The sequence below is a fragment of the Taudactylus pleione genome, unplaced genomic scaffold (assembly GCF_031769625.1).
Source record: "Taudactylus pleione unplaced genomic scaffold, aTauple2 ptg000089l, whole genome shotgun sequence".
Classification (NCBI taxonomy): domain Eukaryota; kingdom Metazoa; phylum Chordata; class Amphibia; order Anura; family Myobatrachidae; genus Taudactylus; species Taudactylus pleione.
In genome coordinates, this window is record NW_028284491.1 from 3477549 (window position 1) to 3490981 (window position 13433).

The following is a 13433-nucleotide window of genomic DNA, read 5'->3' on the forward strand; positions in this document are numbered from 1 at the left end:
GCGTTTAAAAATTAAAACTTGCACCAATTTCGGCACGGGGCTCTTTGGTGGCTGTCAACTCCGAGGGGTTACAATGGGAACTCTGGCGCATGCCCAGTGGAGGGGTTGCAATGGGATCTCTGCGGTCAACGGCCCTCTCGGAACGCCCACTTTCGGTACTTACTGTACCATAATTCTCTGAACACAATACTACTGTACTCCAATAGTGATGGCGCAAGTAACAAAAGTAGAGCCGCTGAGAGTGTAGGAAAGAGGTACAGCAGAGTACAGGCAATACTTACTTGGCTGGGGAGGGTTGTTGGACCCCGTCGCCCCGTCCACCTCCCCCTCCTCAGAGGACGATATCTGGTGGATGTGCCGTCGATGTACTACATTAAAAAAAAAACTATAATGTAATTTTTCATCAACACATTTTAAAAATATAACTCTTGAAAACAGTGCAGAACTTACTTGGCTGTGCCGGCTCCTCCTCTTCTGCCTGCTGCTGTCTCCTCTGATGTCCTGTAAAAAAAATAACAGTGCAATGTATAATAATGTTTTTCCTACTACAATTGGAACATAATCTATAGTATGACAGGGGTACAACATAAAATAAAACCCAAGTATTTCCCCAGCCCCCACAAAAGACTTACAGAGTTACAATAAGACCTCCCAGTTGTCTTTTCCGGCGGCACTCTTAAGCTAGTGTGCCGTGGCACAGTGGTTAAAAAATGCTGGTCTAGCGTGTACCCATCATGTACTCTACAGTTTATGGTTAAGGTACACAAAACGTATTCATGTTACTGTATGTCTGCAGCACGCTCATTCACATGCTGCAGACATACTGTAACTTTCTGCAGTGCTGGTCAACACACTAAAGCCGTGTACACACTTAATGATGTGTGTACTGTACCTGCCGACATCGTTAGTGGCAGGCCTGGCGACATCGGCAAATGCATCCGCACTGTCGACCATTTGTAACTGTCAACCTTTGGACAAATATCGACCTTTATTGTGTCGACTTATTGACTGTTGTTCTGGTAATCCATACCCATTCACGTTATGCCACACAACAGTGGCGATATGGATCCTGATTGCCTATACTTAACTACTATAACTGTACAAAAATACTGTACTTACTACGTACAAGCCTCTGCAGCCGTGGGACATCCCTCCTCACCAGGTCACTAAACCGGCGCTGTAGTGACCGGATTGGTGTAACCCGGCCTAATTGGGCCACGATATCACGCCGTGCATTTATAAATGCCCGGCGTTTATCAGCATTGCTGAGAAGCGGCTGATCCCTAAACTCAAGGAGGATCTCCAACTCCCTCCTTGAATATGGCTGCTGCCTCACAGCCATTTTCTCCAACATACAGTAGGGCAGAGGACGCACGACGACAGATATTAACGCATTGTAGCGAACGCATGCGCAGGACATGAAATGATGCACTGTGTGACTCCAGACCCACTGTTTGTAATACAGAGACCTTTCTTTTAAACAGAGCCCACTACTAGTTTCTAAAGTCATGACATCAGTGACACAAGTGTGCAACTTCAACTGCACAGTCAGTTTCTAATACAGAGATCCCACTTTCACTGTGTGTGACTCCCGACCCACTGCGCATGCGCAGTGCTATGATCTTCCATACACCATGGCATAGCGCGGACTGGTGTATGCCGCAGTTCCACTGGGCATGCGCCAGAGATCCCATTGTGACCCCTCGAAGCTGACAGCCACCACAGCACTGACGTGCCAACATTGGCGCACGTTTGCATTTTTAAATGCACAGTTTGTAATACAGAGACCTCTTTGTTAAACAGAACCCACTACTAGTTTCTAAAGTCATTAAATCACTATGGTGTCAAAGTCTGGGACAGCGCCGACAGTTCTGACAGTGCCGCAAGTGTGCAACTTGAACCGCACAGTCTGTGTATAATACAGTGCTGTGCGTGCCTGTGAAATATTTTTATATAAAATGTCAGCCTATCATCGGGCAGCGATATAGAAAATGCATTGGAAATCAGACACATGAGCTGTGAAGTTTAGGAAAAGTGACACCTGGTGGACAAAAAGTTGTATTACGAGTTAAGATATTTTTTCAGTGCTACGCCAGTCACGCGTTGCGAAACTGTCTGTGTGGCGCGCGAGATGCATGCCGCGCTACATGGCGTATGCAGCAACAAACTAGCTGGGCACATCTGTACCTGCCCTGACAGGATTCTGCTATTTCAGGCTTCCGGCGACGGCTTTTCACCCGGGGGGCTACCCTGGCCACACGCTACACCTCTGCGTCCCACATCGGGACCAATGGTCACTATGGCGATCCCAGGCTGAGACTTCGGTCGCAGCACTGGGATCGCAGATGCAGCAGGGGGTGTCGGACACTTTCTTCTGCATTTGCATTTTAGCAAGGACGGAATTGCACAGCTGCTTGTGTGCGGCTTTACAATTCCGTCCTCTGTACACCCCCAATGTACTGTATCAAATTTAAATGAATGAGAATGAAAGCAGTAGTGCTGACTATAGAATGGATTGTTAATAGTTTCATAAATCTGGCAGTCTCACTATCAGTAATATCAAGAAGAGTATTAAGAATATTAACCAACTGACAGATCAGTATCATCAGTGAAATCCATTCCCTCTGTTAACACGTGTATTAATATACACAATATATCCAAAAATCAACACAAAGACTGATAAACAATTTGAGGAGAAATATTTTGTGAATAAACGGTTTTGTTTTTGTTATCTATCTACTTTCATTAAAGCAATTGTCTCAGGTGTAGGAAATCCAAGTCTTAATAACCAATTGCATAGATTGATATAAGACATTAAAGGGCGTAGTCGATTTGGAGCGAAATGCCGTAATCGGCGAAAAAGTTTCGCCGATGACGTCATTTTGCCAGGCGGAAAAGTATCGCTGTATTCAATTTGAAAGACTTTCCGCCTATGAATAGCGGGTGGGAAAAAGTGCAGAATTTGGGGTTTGGGGTGCAACGTTACGGGAACCCCCGTGCAGCCTTCTGTCAGTCCCCCAAAGGTAACCTGTGTCAAAAAATAAAAAAAACAACTTAAGAACACCCCAATAAATTACTTTGCACTTGGGGGCGTAAAAAAAAATGTTGGGGGACAATGTTAAAAACTAGCGAACTTGACTCTGGGGGGTCCCCAAGTATGCCCCAAGTGTTTTTTTGATTGCAGGTGCTTACGGCAGGTGGATTTTTCACGATTTTTTTAACTTAACTTTAGCAACTTTTAAATATGCTGACACCCCCATTTTCAAGTACCCCAAATTTGCTGGGATAACTTAATTTCTGGAAAAAATACTCCTGAATACTATTCTGCACCACGTATAGAAAAACGCTATTTAGCAGCTATTCAGCCAGTTTAAAAACACCTAATACCTTCAGCAAGCCAAATCGGGGTGTACCATAGTGAACCCCCATGTCAGAGCATCTTTTGGGCGGTGTCAGGCTGATTTCCCCAAATCTGACAGTACTTTCCGCCTGTTCAAGTTTCGCCAGGTCCCGTTTCACGTACTTTCAAATTGAATACGGGGTAAGCGGGCACGCGCTCGATGCTTTTCCGCCTACAAAATAGGCGAAGTAGGCGAAAAGTCCGGGGCCCGGAAAAGTATCGCGGCTCGGCTCAAATTGAGTACGGCTCTAAATATCTAAGTTAAACATTTAAGTTACATCTAAAGGTGCGTACACACGGTACGATATCTATGAACAATATGAACGATAATGATATCGTTCAACGATAAATCATTCATATCGTTCATTTTTATGCAGCGAACGACCAACAATGCGCGTTCCAGCATGGACAATAACGTTATCTATGGTTGTCCGTACATGCAGGCCAACCTTGGCGATATCGTCAAGAATTGCCTATTCAAAGATGTGGCAGGATGACTTCACTGAAAGATATCGATCATAGATACCTATCAGTGTGTACACCCAATATCATTTGCCCTGCACTACAGAAAGTTGAAGGGAAATCATTCAGCGATATCGTTGGTTGTGCAGATCGTACCGTGTATATGCAGCTTTTTGGCTAATTTAGAGATGGACGCTAATGCCATGGCTGGTGCAAATTCGTACACGAAAATATGCAAATGTCGCAGCTGCTGGGATTTGTATTGAGATGACCATCGGCAGCATTGCAAATCCAAACAACTGCGAACAAACATACACCTTGGATGCACATCAGTTGATTATCGTAGTTCTGAGTAATCCTATGGAACTGAAGTGCTGGAGCCATTTTTACTGCATACGGGATCGCAGTCACAGGCTGAGATATGTCTGCGTTTGAGTCACCACCTGCTCCTCCCATTGGCGCACATAAACGGTACCTGCCTGTCAATCACTTTGCTAATAAATCCTCACTGCAAGCGACAACAATAATGAAACTTGACTCATGTGCAGTGCGACGTATGCGCAAACCACTGATAAATATACTCTCTCACCTGCCGAAAACATCGGCACTGTGTCCATGTTTGAATAAGGCCCTGAGAGGCAATAATGACATAAATACACTTGGTCGCAAGCTCGATGGTCGCGACCATCACCTGGCCGCTCGCAAAAGCTGTGGGTGGTCACCCACAGCTTAGCGAGTGGCCAGGAGGCCGGTTTTAAAAAAAAAAGCGGCCGCCCTGATTCAGAGCGAGCGCCCGCTTTTTGCGAGCGGCTCTGAATCAGGCCCTGAGAACACATGTAAATGCTACAGGTGCCGTCTTCTATAATGAAATGGCCATCGCTGGCTTCTCAGGTCCGCTGCATGCGCCCGTAGATGCAGCATCGGATGTACATCGTGAACATTGCTTGGACCATTGAACACTATCTAGGGTTGCTCAGAATGTCCGCCATGACTAAGCTGCTGAGGCCAGTGAATTTGCATCGGAAGACATAGTCACTGGGTTCAGCATGCCCCCAAAATGCTGGCGACATGCCTGCATTTTATACCCCACCTCCCCCATCACCACACCCAAACGCCTGCAATCTGTCAGTCAAACAACATCTCAAACCACACTATGACCGGTGTTGCAAGACCATCGCGACACATGCGCATATGCGACTCAGGCACAAGTACAGACCACAAAAATGTGTCCAGTTGCGACCGTATCTAAACTACCGTATACCTCTCTGAAGCCTGCCCTATATCATCCTCCAAACCATGTATACCATTTAAATATCTATACAAAAGAAGGCATGTCTGATACTTTAAATAGGTATTTAAATAACTATACTAGGCACATGGTATATAAAACAATTGCTCCTTGTCTTAGTTTAACTCACTCTTCTTTCTTTACATACAGCTACTTACTATATTATTTTGTTATTACATTTTTTAAAATCATAAACATAATAAAATAAATATTTTATAGTAATTAGCGGTGTATTACACTCCTATGGGAATGTACAGAACAGGCCTGGCCAACCTGTGGCTCTCCAGTTGTTGTGAAACTACAAGTCGCAGCATGGTTTAGAGGCTGATTGCTGGGAGGATATGCTGGCACTTGTAGTAACACAACAGCTGGCGAGCCACAGGTTGGCCAGGCCTGGTATACTACATGTAGATCAAATATCAAAATATCCAATTAACTTAAAAAAAATAAATTGCCTCTCGCATCCAGATACTAAAGAGGTAACTTCAGAATTTTATATCTCAGTCTGAACCATTTAGAAGTAGTGGGGTAGAAAACCAATCAACTGCGAACTGGACTGTTCTGTTCAAATTTCCATACTATCGCTTCTAAATTCTCCTTAGACCCCTAACTGTAATACCTCTTTTCCACCGAAAACCCAGGTCCGACCTGGGTTTTTGGACATGGTCCCAACCCTGGTCAGACCCAGGTCAGACCCATTTACACTGCACCTTCGATCTGGGTTACTCCCAGGTCAGCCCTGTTCACACTGAACTCAGGTCTGCCCTGCTAAACCTGTGAGGTCATTAAAAAGTGGGAGGTGAATGCCCCACAACCACCAATCAGCTCATTTTAGGCATGACCCAGGTCAGATAACTCGGGTTGCACCATTTACACTGCACCATTACCAGGGTCCATCCTGGGTCCAACCCTGGTAGCTACCTGGGTTGGATTGCTGGGTCACTTGGCCTGGGTTATTTTTCAGGGACCCTTTTACACTGAGCTGCGACCCGGGTAGACCCAGCAAAAACCCAGGTTTTTGCTCTGGTATAAAAGGGGTATTATATATTCACATGCAGTTTGCAGGAACTTACTGCCAGTGGGTAATAGGCCTTGCGCCCAACCCCAACTGCAATATATAAATAGCAGGCTGGCATGAAGGAGTTACATTTGTGGGCTAAATACTGTGAAAATAGAATATCAGACCTAATAACAGGCAGTGAAAGTCTGGTAAGCAGTAACATTGATAAAACATCTATGATAGGAAAGGTGATAACATCATATAAATCCAATCTGTGCACAAAACTTACTGTTTGTATTATTCTCTTGTTCTGAATCTTTATGTTCAGGACAAAAAGCACTGTAATAAACAGGAACATGGAGGAAATACATTTTTCTGTGTACAAAACAATACAAAGCAGGTACACCAAAAGATGTTTTTCTAATGCTGGGCATACACTATACAATTATCTGTCAGATATCTGTCCAATCTGGCTGCTTGGAATGAAAACCTGGTAATGTATGGCAGCAAATGACAGTTGATCATATGGTTTTAAACACTGGAAAACGGACAAAAACCAATTGTTCAAATTGGTTAAATTCGTATGTTAAATTGTTAATTGGTTAAACGACCATTTTTGTCTGTTTTCCAGTGTTTGTGAGCAAATGGTCGATTGTCATTTGCTCCCATACATTACCAGGTTTTCATTCCAACCAGCCAGATTGGACAGAGGGCCTGATTCAGAGCCGGACGCTATTTGAGAACGGTCGTTCAGAAAAAGGGGCCGGCTATTTAAATTGAGCGCTCGCTCTTTGCGGTCTGTTGACGCCTCTATGTCTGAGCGAGCGAACGAAACATGCGCTCGCTATTTTGTAAAGACGCCCCCTGGCCGTTCGCACCATACGTCATCTCCGCTATTTATTAGATTAATCCAGTACATCGAAAGGCGTCTGAACTGCTCGCAGTGCTTGTGGTTGGTTTTACTTCCCGCAATCATGCGAGCAGTTCAGGCTAAAAGACAACCAAGTGACGTGGTCGATGACGCTGCTTTGTTAATTATGCACTCCCATTAAACGCCCGTTTTGACCATTTGGCACGCCTGCGTTCGGATCTCCACTCCCCATTTTCAAGCACCTTCCCCTGTTACCACCCACAAACGCCTCATTCTGTCACTCAAATTAGCAGGCATTCGCTGTTTTGCGAGCGCACGATTTCCGACTGCAATGACTGGTTGGTGCATGCGCATTACGACCCATACGCATACGCAGATGTGCGAACATCGCTCCGAGCGAGCGAGCGGCCGCTTACGAGCGGCTCTGAATCAGGCCCAGATATCTGACAGATAATTGTATGGTGTATGCCCAGCATTAGGAAGCAAAACATATATGTACAAAGCAGGAATAAGCAGCACAATTTCACGCACATTGGCTACATGATTTTGTGTAACCTTGCTTGTATCCATCTGTATACAGGCCTACACAACTGTAACCCTTGCATGCCTGTATTCATCTTTTGCTGGCCATACACGCTACAATTATCGGGGCGATCCGCCTGATATCGGCGGATCGCCCCGATAATTGTAGCATGTGGGAGGGCGACCGAGGGTTAAATATTGCTCGGTTGGGCATGCCGGATTGTCCAGCATGCCCGTCCGATGCGATATTTCCCGGTAAACTGTCGGCCGCATCTGGCAGTGTATGCCCAGCCGCGGCCGACAGACAGACATTTCCTGTGTTCCTTCCTACGGAAGGAACAGGGAAATGTCTCCTCCCCTGGGGGCGGAGCGCGGATATCGGGCTGATACACTGTGAGAAAAATCTCACAGTGTATGCCGGCGACATCTGCGGCTGGCAGGCTGCCAGATAAAATGTCTGTCGGTCTGACAGACATTTTATCTGGCTGTGTATGCCCAGCATTTCTTGTATGACATAAGTATTGCTTCAACTATTTTTGAACATAAAAATAAGTTGCTGGGGTTTTTTTGTGTTCATACAGAAAACTTTGTAACAAAAGGTTATCTATATAATACTCGTAGGGAGAGAGAGGGAAACCCTGCAGCACTGGAACAGGACATGTATAACAGAACTATTGGGCTGGGGTGACCCGGGTCTAAATTAGCAGTAATAAATATTTTAAATATTTCAGTTTCTTAGATTAAGCCAAAGTACAACATTAACACATTAAAGTTGTCGTTAAAAGAATCTCCCCCGTCCCCTTCCCCTGAGTAGCATACCCTCAAGCAGCGCCGGCCCCACCCCTTAAACCCGTGATGTCATCATGTCACGCCTCTGGGAAGTAAAGCACTCCCCGAAGCATCCTAAGAACTCTCCGTACAGCTCTACAAGCTGCAGGGTGCCTGCCTGGAGCGTCCCTTGGGGTTCTGACGGCCCTGCAGTAGCGCAACCGGCTGCAAGGTGCCGTTCGAGGCACCCTGCAAGCCATATGCAGGTGCAGAAACAGTGCTGCCCCCAAAGGCCTGTGCTATGGCACACCCCTAGTTACGTCCCCAACCTCAAGGTAGCCATGCCAGGGACCAGGAAAAGTCCTGCTGTACTCACTTCTACTTTGTCGGCTAGAGGCCAGTTGCCAGATCAACACCTTGGAGAACTTTTAAGGAATAAAGCAAGCAGTGGGGATAGGCATTGATACCTGGCATTTTAAAAACATTGATTTTTCAGTCTGAACAGCTGCAATATTTTAGTCAGTACGTTTCACAAGATATATCATATCAATTTATTTTCACGGTAAGGATATAACATTCCTCAGAATCCAACATGTTTGGAGCCTGTCCCAGCAGCACTGCAGTGACTGAAGGAAGCTGAGAACTGAGATTCCCTGGAGCAGATGTACTAAGCTCTGGAAAGTGATAACTTGGACAGTGATAAAGTATCAACCAATCAGCTCCTGTCATATTTCAAACACAGCCTGTAACATGACAGTTAGGAGCTGAGTGGCTGGTAGTTTATCACTTTCCAATCTATCACTTTCCATATTTAGTACATCTCCCCCCCCTGAGTGGTCCCTGAAAGAGACTATCAGAAGACATCAGGAACTTCTTGGTGTCTTCTGATCTCTCAGTCTCTCAGAGAACCTCAGATAGAGAGAGCAGAAGCCTCAGTAGGTATGGCCATCAGTGGGGTGTCCATCGATATTTATCATCAATGGGCCCATCAGCGATAACCATCAATGATACACAAACCATCTATGGTTAACCACCGATGGTTTGCACCCCCTCAATGGCCACCGCTGCCGGGGGATGCCTGGCCTCAGGATAATCACAAATGGGGGTGTGGCTTAGTGGCTGCAAGGGGGTGGGGCTAGGCTACATCCTGGAAAGAGAGGAAAAAAAACACATCGGCACCCAGTCATCCATCGATGGCAGAGAACCACTGGTTCTCTGCCATAGATGGAAAAACTAGTTAACATCTGTCAGCCACCATCGATGTTTAAAAAACATTGATGTCCGATGGCCATCCCTAAGCCGCAGACTTGCAGTGTGAGTGACTGTGACTATCAGTCAGTATATTCTGCTGCTATTCTGTGTTAGATATTGAGAGAGACAGCAGTGTTACAGCAGCTATCTAGTGTGCTGTTGGTCTGAATCAGAGATGGACACAGATCACACAGTTGCTGCGTCTTTGTACGCAGTGGCTGTCTGATAATATGCTATCCTAAGCCAGTGAAGCTGTGCGCAAGGACGCAACCACTGGACTTAGCACGCCAAGAAAATAGGCCCTGTGCTCTGTGTAACAGCACCGCTCGCACAACCCCTAGTTACGACTCTGAGTAGACCCTTCATGCCCTGATCCGACACTGCTCTGGATGTTGTTTTATAACGCTTGAAGCTCCACCCACATTATAACCACGCCTCCTCCTGGTGTGCTCTGCCTCATAATGGGAAATTTGTAGTTATGCAAGTTGGGGGGAGGGAGAGGGGTCTTATTAAAAAACTATTTAAACAAAACAACTTTATATAAGTTATTAATTACATATATATTAATAAGGTCTGAGTTTAAAACTCCTCCATGTATATGCACCTCTCAATTAGACCCCAACCAAAGCTTGTATAAATAAGTGGGTAAACTCCAGAAATGTCACTTACATATACATTTCTCTCTCAGGATCACAAACGTATTTCCCGTTGTGTTTTTTTATGCACAGATAGTGATACGTTCTCCTGCAACTTCCGTTATCACAGCCGACAGATGCACCTCTTTTTTTACAATAAGAACATCTCTGTCATTGAAAAAAAACAAATATGTCTATTAGCATTTAAAAAATGAACAATAAAAACTTAAAAAAAAAAAAAAAATTAAATAAGACAACAAATTCAAAGCCCTCAAATTGAGTCATATTATCCAAGAGGTATGCGTTTATGATGCCGACCACCGGCATCTCCACTACAGAATCCCAGTGAGGGTTAATTAACCTACGCCGGGAGACCGGCGCCCGGCATCCCGATCAAAGGGATGCCGGGCGCCGAGCGTGGACAGGGGGAGGGTTAGGGTTCCGGGGGGGGGGCTTAGGGTTAGGCACCCCCCCGGAGGTTAGGTTTAGGCTAGGGGGAGGGAGGGTTAGGCACCCCCGGGGGGAACAGGGTTAGGCACCCCCCCGGGGGACTTAGGTTTAGATGGCGGGGAAAGGGGGGGTTAAGTTTAGGCACTTAGAGGGGGGATTAGGGTTAGGCACAGGGGGAGGTGTTAGGGTTAGGGTGTAGATTAGGTTAGGAAATACTTACCTTTCGTACGATCAGGATTTCCTTCCACATCGGCTGGCTCTGTAACATATGTATTCCTATCCAAGAGGACATCCAAACCGTTACATTTATCTGTGACTGACATACTGCCCCAATTTTGAGGTATCCCTTATGATTTAAAGGTGTAATGAAGAAATCGGGATGTGATCAATAACCCGACTACAGGGATTCTGGCACTCAGAATGCCGGAGCCGGAATCCCAACACTTGTCAGAATCTGGCGCCGGCATCCTGAAGGTAAGTAGCGGGGTTTGGAGGAGGGTTAGGCACTGTGGGAAGGGTTAGGCACTAGGGGGAGGGTTAGGAACTAAGGGGGGAGGGTTAGGTTTAAGGTGCAGGGAGGGGGAGTTTAGGTTTAGGCACTAGGGGGGGAGGTTGGGGTCAGGCACCGGGGAGGGAGGGTTAGGGTAGAGAGAGGGAGGGGGGGGTTAGAATATTGACCGACAAGTGTCGGTATTCTAACACTGTCGGGATGCCGGCGTCAGGATTCTGACTGCCGGGATCCCGAGTGCCAGCATCCCGAAGAAATCTATTTCTATAAAGGCCTTTCTGTATATCCTCTGACAGTGTGTGCTGCAAACAACAGTTAAACAGCATATTTAATACACCATCATTGTTATTTGCTTTCCATATATGTCCTTCTATTTCAGGGATGGGGAACCTCGGGCCCAGGGGCCGTATAAGGCCCTCGGAATCATTTGGTCTGGTCCTCTGAGCTTTTCTCTGCTAGCCTCATTTGGCTAGCAGGGTGTCTAGAATAGCACCCTGCAGCCAGAATCTATGCAGCAGTGCCGCCAGGAGTGTCCTTAGGATGCTTCAGATGGTCACACCGCTGCCCTTACAGCTCCCGGAGCATCCTCAGAATGCTCCGGGCATTGCTGTAATCACCGGCTATTGTGGCCCTGCCCCTGTGTGACATCACATGGAGGGGGCGTGGCCTGCACCTGGCCCACGAATAATGTTATATATATCAAAATGGCTCTTGGCAGAAAAAAGGTTCCCCAACCCTGTTCTATATGAAGATGAGCGGTACGGTTTTCCCGGAAACTGAACACACCCGAACTTAGGGGATCCGAGTGATTCCGAGTTCCAGCTCTGGTCTTCTAGCCAAGAACGAAGAAAAAAGTCATTTTCCCGGCGTTGGATCTCTCGAGATCGTGCACCATTTCACCCAAGAGAGAGGAGGGAGAAGGTGTGAGACTGTAGGTCATGTACAGAACGACATTAGGAGGACTCCAATGTCAGTGGAGGGAGCGGGTGTGGGACTGTGGGCTGAGTACTTTAGTGAGTACACAACTAACTTCTACTAAGTCAAAACTCCATTAGGAAGACATCTGGGCACAAAGAGTAAAGCTGGGTACACACTGGCCGACATATCGGCCGTTCAATTGAGGCGTGTCGGCTAGTGTCTACTAGCCATATGTTGGTGACTGATGTTGTACACAGAGATATCGCATCAGCTGTGTAGCACAGCCAATTCCCAATATATTTGCAGATATATTGGTGCATCCTGCTGTGTGTACGGGTGGGTGGCTGATCCTTCATCCTAGTGTGTACCCAGCTTTAGATTTTTTGGAGTAGGTAGATGCAGTGGGTGTAGGAAGGGTGACTGGAGGTATCATTGTTACTCACAGTCAGTGTATGTGTGTTTGTCACACGCACTGCTGCAAACAAACCGGAGTGTTGTGCTCTTGATTATTTGTTGAAGTGAACCTGCACCTTATTTTCTATCACTGCAGTATATTGTTTATCTGCCCAAATAAAACTCTACTGAGTCTGATCTGCACCCCAATAAGGTCTTTTTGTTTTGAGTCTTTTCCTTTTAGAAAAAAAAAATTGCAAACATTTTTTTTTCTCCTGTTGTCTAGTCTTTCCTAATTCAATTTAAAAATATTGTGTATTTCAAGAAGTGTGTGTTGAGACGGGTGACTGCTCTGTGCACAATGGTATTCTCGCAAAGGAGACCTGTTTCTGGTGCGTTAAAACAACTGTCATGTGTTTGTGCCGCTGCTCTGTCGCTTAGTGTAGCCAGCCAGCTCGCTGCAGCCTTTGCCCAATATTAGTGAAAACACTATTATGAGCTGTGAAGTGGTCAAAATTCACTGGAAATGACTATAAATAAATCTTATTGAAGCTTATAATATTGCAGGAACAAAAGCAGGCTGTTTTTGTCACTTTAGCTGTTTCTGTCATCTAATTAAAAAAAACAGAAAAAATAGAATAGAACCAAAACCTACAGTAAGTGTGGTTTTTCCAACACCAAAACACAGGGGTTCGCACACATCTCTACTGCTATATCAGTGCCATGTTTTTCTATAACAGCCAATGTGTATTTTGAGACTGAAAGTGCAGATGGACTGACTCAGGACTTGATTCCTGGTCCTGTAGCCTAAAACAGCGTGCAAGATGGTACATACTGAACCAAAAAGATTTACAGATGTGTCCACATACATCTTACCTCCGTGCACTATAAGTCTCATTAAACATAATGCATGAGCGCTGTGTGACTCGGTAGCACTGAGCATCTTTTTTGTGCCTTCAAATCGATG

At 45.7% G+C, this 13433-nt stretch overlaps 1 protein-coding gene across 3 annotated transcripts in view; it reads right to left on the bottom strand.

Annotated features, from left to right (window-relative positions):
• PHF11 (PHD finger protein 11) overlaps window positions 1–13433 on the bottom strand; it is a 119452-nt gene that overhangs the window by 83738 nt on the left and 22281 nt on the right. For all 3 annotated transcript variants that reach the window (XM_088469105.1, XM_088469103.1, XM_088469104.1), the window contains exons 3-6: window positions 10232–10365; window positions 6440–6489; window positions 451–501; window positions 282–368 (exon numbers count right to left, since the gene is read on the bottom strand). In XM_088469105.1, the coding sequence (XP_088325231.1) occupies window positions 282–368; window positions 451–501; window positions 6440–6489; window positions 10232–10365 (322 nt within the window). The remainder of the gene's footprint in view (window positions 1–281; window positions 369–450; window positions 502–6439; window positions 6490–10231; window positions 10366–13433) is intronic.